The sequence below is a fragment of the Phodopus roborovskii genome, unplaced genomic scaffold, assembly GCF_943737965.1.
Source record: "Phodopus roborovskii unplaced genomic scaffold, PHOROB, whole genome shotgun sequence".
Classification (NCBI taxonomy): domain Eukaryota; kingdom Metazoa; phylum Chordata; class Mammalia; order Rodentia; family Cricetidae; genus Phodopus; species Phodopus roborovskii.
The window spans coordinates 789,292-796,492 of record NW_026125680.1 but is presented as its reverse complement, the minus strand read 5'-3'; the positions used below and the strand labels follow the sequence as shown (position 1 = coordinate 796,492).

General features: G+C 41.6%; 1 protein-coding gene across 1 annotated transcript in view; it reads left to right on the top strand.

Moving 5' to 3' along the window:
* The first annotated feature begins 1,598 nt into the window (after positions 1 to 1,598).
* Positions 1,599 to 7,201, top strand: part of Nkap (NFKB activating protein) — a 20,507-nt gene continuing 14,904 nt past the window's right edge. Inside the window, exons 1-2 of the mRNA XM_051178406.1 lie at positions 1,599 to 2,060; positions 5,606 to 5,686. Coding sequence (XP_051034363.1) covers positions 1,681 to 2,060; positions 5,606 to 5,686 — 461 coding nt within the window. The 5' untranslated portion in view covers positions 1,599 to 1,680. The remainder of the gene's footprint in view (positions 2,061 to 5,605; positions 5,687 to 7,201) is intronic.

The following is a 7,201-nucleotide window of genomic DNA, read 5'->3' as shown; positions in this document are numbered from 1 at the left end:
ACATTCATGCATGTGAGTAGGGGCCTAGATGGGTCAGAGTTAGTTCCATTTTTCCACCATGCCTGACCTGTATTTAGACTACAAATGTCCTACTTGTTGCAGGAATCTTAATCCAGTGTATGAGTTGTCCCCTTCAACAGCCTGTCCCCCAGCACCTGACACTTTTTAATAGTTAATTGTGTGTGTGTGTGTGTGTTATGTTTATTTGTTTGTGAGAAGCAGTTAGAAGTCAGGTGGCTAGAGAAGGCTCATTCTTTCCACCAGGTAGTTCACAGGGATGTGTCGACTTTTTGGCAGACCTCAGCAGACCTTGATTCCTGGACCTGGGATTTGAAGACCTGAAAAAATGGGGTGGACTACCGTCTAATGCTGTAAACAACTTTACTTCAGTTTCAGTGGACTTTATACATGAATATATCAAAGAAAGCAATGGTCCAAGGAAGGTTCTTGAGTTCAGAAAACCATGACCAGGAGAATATGTAAATAAATGAATATGTAAATTAATAGAGCTGCCCTTTCCCAGAACTTTCTTAGGACAGACCAATTTAAACACAATTGCTTGGCACGTACTATAGATTATATCTGGGGAAGCATATTTTCGTATTTAGGAATACATTTAGCAAGGAAGAAAAAAAGCTAAATTTAAGAGAGCAAGGAGGAGGCACATGGGAAACTTTACAGGGAGAAAGGGGAAGGAGGAAATATGTAATATCAAAAGATTTAAAAACCAAATCAAAATTAGCATTTGGATGCTTTCACTTAAAAATAGTACTTAATAAATACAATTATGGATCATTTGCCATATCTTGCTGGGCTAGTGTATGATGGACTAGTTTAAGGAGTGAACAATTTCGTTTTGTGGGACACTGGTAGAGATAGGTAGGTGGCTGGGAGCTAAGAACTATGATTTTCCTCTGGGAAGCTTATTTAATTTGAGTGTAACAGACTGAAGTTATTACAATGAATGCCTTCTAAGCAAGCTGGACAACAAGGATCTTAGATCAAAGCTTAACTCTAATCGTGATAAACCCTCTTAGTGTTTTTTAGGGATTCGAAGGGGAAAAAAGGAGCGGTGTGTGCACGCATGCGTGCGAGCGTGTGTTATACATACAGAGATTTCATAAGCTCACACCATACAGGCAAATATAATCGCACACGAAGCACATTGAGAATTGGCGGTATTTATGTATTGCATTCATCGTAACTTTCCTTCAGGTATAAGCGTTTCAGAATTAGTGTTCGGTGCAGTTTAAACTTCGGAACCCTCGGGAGGCAGAGGCAGGAGGATCTCTGTGAGTTCGAGACCAAAGTGGTCTACAAGAGCTACTTCCAGGGCAGCCTCCAAAGCCACAGAGAAACTGTCTTGAACTCCCACCTCTCCCCTCCCCCCCAAATCGGAAACCTCCCTAGGAACTGTATGGGCCCATTGTCCCAGGTTCCTGACCGGCTTCTATATACTAACACACACACACATCCCTTCCTGTCGGCTACACGGAGCCCAGGGGAAGGGGTTTAGCGACGTACCCGGAACTGTCTCGACGCTTTTTGGCTTTTTTTGCTTTTTTTCTTTCTGGTTTGATAAACGCTGCGGGCTCTTGGACCCCCGGCATCCTAGACCTTTTGAGGAGCGGCGTGAGCGCTCCCTTGTCCCGCCCCTTGGCGGGTTCAGCTTCCACCACCATGGCTCCCGTGTCAGGCTCGCGGAGCCCGGAACGGGAGGCCTCTGGGGGAAAACGTCGCAGCCCGTCGAGGAGCCCTAAGCCCAGCAAATCTTCCCGCTCGCCGCGGTATCGGCGCTCGCGCTCGCGCTCTTGTTCTCGGCTCTGCGACCGCAATGGCCTCAGCCATTCGCTGAGTAGCTTCAGTCAAAGCTCTCGAAACCAATCTTACCGCTCGCGCTCGCGCTCGCGCTCTCGAGAGCGGCCCTCTACGCAGCGGAGTGCCCCCTTTGCTTCTTCATCCTCGTCCGCCTATTATGGCGGCTACTCGCGCTCCTACGGGGGCGACAAGCCATGGCCAAGCCTGCTGGACAAGGAGAGGGAGGAGAGTCTGCGGCAGAAGTGAGTGAGATCGCCGCACCCTCCCCTTGGATGACTCTGCCCGTTTGGAGTCCGGCTTGTCGTTCATTGTTTCTGGTTGTATTTCGCTTCCCATCCGCCTCGCGCCTTTTCCCATCCTTTTCTTCAATCCACTCCACGGCCTTTTTGAAAAAAAAAATATCTTTTTCTAACTTACATTTTCATTCATCCCTAGACTCCACCATAAAGTGCCCCGTTTCCTCTCTACCTACTTCCTCCCTTGTCTTTGCAGGCGGATGTTGCTAGGAGCCTCAGCTCTATTGTATTTTCCTTGGCAGTGAACTTGTCTTTATTCCTCACTTAACTGGACTTGTGGGAAGAAGAGGTCCTATTTTATAGATCACAGAATTAGTAGTGCCTGCCTCTTGGTAGGCATACAACCGTTGCTTGTTGCATGAAGGAACAGGCGAGTTTGAGATAACAGGATATGTCAATGGAACAGTTTTGTGGGTGTTTGGGAAGGATTGTAATTAAGGATCTGTATTGTATAGGAGGAAACCTTCCTCTATGCAAGATAAGATGAATGTAGAGAAAAGTGCTCTGCCAAGATGTAGGTGAGGCTACATTAGGAAGAGTTTTTGTAACGTGGTCTCAGCCCATTTCAAAAACAACGAGAGAATGAGATCTGATATCCTCTAATGGGGTTCTTAGTTGCAGGAGCTGTGAAGTTCCCAAGGGAAGTCAGACCGGTGTTGCCCTCATCTACATAGCAAGTTTAAGGCCAGCCTGGTATACATGAGACCTTGTCACAAAAATTCTTAAATTAAAAAAAAAAAAAAATTGGGCATGATGGCTCACTCCTGTGATTCTAGCATTCAGAAAGCCGAGGCAGTTGCCACAATTAGTTAGAGGCCACCCTGACTACAGAATAAATTCAAGGCTGGCCTGAGGGAGAGTGAAACCGAGAGATAGATAGAGAGATAGATAGATAGATAGATAGATAGATAGATAGATAGATAGATAGAGAGGCTTGTATTCCTGCATTAGTCATAGTATCTGATACTTATGAAGTTTATTATGTTTGTTAAATCTTCTGTCTTAGACATTGTAGTAGGCCTTGGACCATGTGTTTAAAAAGGATAAAAGTTAAAGTATCACAGGCATTGAGGGGCAAGTTAGCTTTTCAACTGTTGAGAGATGTTTTCATGATTTTTCTTCTCCCATAGGGGAGGAAATAAATTACAATAAAAAGGGCAGGCTTCCCAGCCGCACTGCCTGTGTTTGAAGGCTTTATTTGCCATGGAGCAGGGTAGTTTTGGGCAAGTTCGTTGACCTCTCTGAGCTGGTGTTGGAACTCAGTGGAAGAGTGCTTGCCTTGCAAAGCTGAGGACATGGTTGGATCAGTACTCCAGAAAGGGGAGAGGGAAATTAGTAGCACGGCTTTTCAGATTGTAATAACTTCCATAAGTGCATGGAAACAGAAACAGTAAGACAGAGCTGAATTTTTTTCTTTTGTTTTCTAAGACAGGGTTTCTCTGTAGCCCTGAATGTCCTGGAACTAGCTCTGTAGACCAGGTTGGTCTCAAACTCACAGAGTGCAAGGATTAAAGGCACATGCTATCACTGCCTGGCTATAGTTCTGAATTGTTAGATATTTACCTATCCAATTTAAATTGTTCAGCATGGTATAGTCCCCACAGAGTATGTCAGTCAAAAAGCAAAGGTGAGCCACGAGTTTTGTGAGCACGTCTGTAATCCCAACACTTGAGAAAGGGGCAGACCCATCAGGAGTTGAAGGCTAGCTAGACACTGCTACATGAGATCCAATCCCGAAAAGAGGTAGAGAGGGTTTACTTGAATGTTGTAATTGCTTGGATGAAATTTACATTTTACTTCTAGATGATATGAAGTTTATTGTGTCTATTAAACATTATGTCTTAGGCATAGTACTAGGCTTTTTACCATGTAGTTAAAAATGAGCAACAGGTATGAGACTTTTTGTGTCCTTTGTGGTTGGGCAGGCTTTCTTCTCCATCAGTTACAAACAGATGTATCCCTTTTAAAATGATCTATTTTGATCAAATTAAAAATGCTGCAAGTCTGGCTCTGTGTAGTTATAAATACCCTTTTTCCATGATTAAAGAAGTTAAAAGAAAATCAAGCCAAATATATTTCTTTTTTATGCTTAAAAAAAAAAAACTATTTGAGTTGCAAGCTACACTTTAAGGAATTCATGGTTTTCCCCCTTCAAATAATTATTTTTATTTTCTACTAATTATTTTTATTTTATTTATTTTTTGGAGGGAGAGGTTGAGACAAGTCCTGTCTATATAGCTGTCTGGAACTTACTGTGTAGATCAAGCTGGCCTCAAAGAGAGATCTGCCCACCCTTGCACCCCAAATGCTGGAAGTAAAGGCATCAAACACCAAACCTGCTGTTATTTTTATTATATTTTAACTATATGTATGTATGTGTGTCTGTGTATGGATATATACATGTGAGTGTAGATGCCTGGGGAGGCCTGCAGCATCAAATCCCCTGGAGCTGGAATTATAGGCAGCTGAGAGCCAACCATCTTGGATGCTGAGGAACAAACTCCAGTCCTCTGCAAGAACAGTATGTGCTTTTAACCACTGGGCCATCTCTCCAGCCCAGAGTTTGTATTTTAAGTTTATGAGTAGTAGTAAATATTAAAGCACAATTAGTCACATACATAAAATGAAAAAAAGAGTTTCCTCCCAAAAGTAGAGAACATATTCCTTCTCCAAAAAGGATCTAAAAGGAAAATTGGTCAAAGAAAAATTTCCTTTCTTCCCAGAATCCCCTTTATTTTCATTTCATCTTTATTCTATTCACTAATTCCTGGGTTCGTGAAAACTGAAGGTTTGACCAAATCAAAAGATTTTCCTACTTTATAAATATACATAAACAATGATTGTATTTTTTAAATATAAAAATTTCTTAGCTGGGGGTGTTGGTGGTGGTGGCAGCAGCAGCAGGGGCGCTCACCTTTAATCCCAGCACTCAGGAGACAGAGACAAGAAGTTCAAGGCCAGCCTGGTCTACAGAGTGAGTTCCAGGACAGCCAGGGCTACACAGAGAAACCTGTCTCAAAAGACAAAATAACTAAAACTAATTCCCCCCAAGACCCTCCAAATACCTTTCTGTTACACTTTATAGTTAAATGGGCAGTTAGAAGCTATGCTACACATGCAGCAAAGGTCATGTCCTGTCTGTCTGTCTGACTGCCATTTCTGCCACAGCCACTGATGCACTCTATAGTTTGTACCAGTTGATGATACTATCAAAACATCAAATCCTACCTAATGAGTTTAGATTTAAACCAAGTTTTTATTAACTTTTCAAACATAGATATATCCAGGTGTTTCTGTAGCCCCAGCTTCTTAGAAGGCTGCATCACTTGAGCCCAGGAGTTCAAGGCCAGCCTAGACAACATAGTAAGATCTGTCTCAAAAGTCATATGGGGAGAATAATACTAGAAGACTTTAATTCCTGTTGAGTTTTATTATATGTTTAGGAAACAGTTCATTAATTGAGTTATAATTTAAATATTTATGTCTTTTAGGAGATTAAGTGAAAGAGAGAGAATTGGAGAGTTGGGAGCTCCTGAAGTTTGGGGACTTTCTCCGAAGAATCCTGAACCAGAGTAAGAGGATTAAAAAAAAAAATCATTTTAAAATGTTAATAGCATTTGTTTAAATCTTACATTTTATTTATTTGTACATGTATGTATGTGCACAGGTGAAGGTCAGAGGACAACTTGCAGGAGTCAGTTCTCTCCTTCCATAATGTAGGTCCCAGGGATTGAACTCAGGTCATCAGGTATAGCATTAAACACCTTTACCTACTGATCCATCTCGCCAGCCCTATTGTCAAAATTTTTAAGTGAACAGCTTCAAGTACCTACCAGATATTTTTGCTTCCTTATGATTTATGCTATTTTACACCCATATGAAAAAAAAACATAGACCATGGGTAATTATTACAGATAATGCTAGTAGATTTTAGCACATTCGTTGTGGGGGCTTGTTTGTTTTGTTTTTGAGACATGGTCTCATTCTGTAATCCAAGCTATTTGGAACCCACTGTGTTGTAACAACCAAGGCAGAACTCAAGCTCACAGCAGTCCTCCTGCCTTAGCCCCTTGAATGCTGGAATTACTGGTATAGATCACCATGCCTAGCTTGTTGTCTTTTAAGTTCAAACTCATGAAGCACTAATTTCCTACTCAGAAAATCATACGTTTACATTATTTTTCATTGCTTTTTTCAACTAACCCACTATCAGGTTGTTAGGTATTAGCGTCAATGATTAAAAATAGAGATACTGTACTAAGAAAGAAGGCTCTCCTGTGGGTGGAAATGAGCCAGTGAGCTGGAAAACATAGACACTCAAAAGCTTAAAAAATATTAGTGTGTTTGAGTGACTGTGTGCAGGAGGGCAGAATTTGAAGTCAGATGTTTTCTGTGATCTCTACCTTAGTTTTTAAAATAGTATTGTTTTATTCTTGTTTTAACATTTATAACAGCTTTATTAAGGTAATAATTTATATTCCATAAAGTCCACTTATTTGAAGTGATCATTTGTAGTAATATTAAGCTATACATTGCTTTTCTTCTTCCCCTCTCCCCTTCCACCCCTCCCCCTGACCTCCACGCTCCCTATTCACTCAGGAGATCTTGTCTTTTCTCTCTTACTAGGCGGATCTATGTTTGTCTATCTTAGGGTCCTGTACCTTTTAAAATTTACATTTATTTATTTTCTTTCTCACTCTTTGTCTGTGTGTTTGCACTCACATATTACATCTGGAGGTCAGATGGCAACTTGCAGGGGCTGGAGATCTTCCATAATGTGAATTCCAGGAGATACAATTCAAATTGTTAGGATTTGGATCAAGAGCCCCTACCTGCTAAGGCATATTTCTAGTTCAGCACCTTATTTTTTTGACACAGAATTTCTCCGTAAACCTGGTGCTGATCCAGTGAGCTTGATTGGTTTACCAGCAAGTCTTAGGGATACTCCTGTCTCTGCCTCTCCAAGTGCTGGAATTACAGGTGCGTGCCACCCCACCCATCATTTTTCTGTGGGTGCTGGGGATCAGAACTCAGGTCCTAATGCTTGTGTGACAAACGTTCAATCAACTGAGCTACCTACCTCTCTG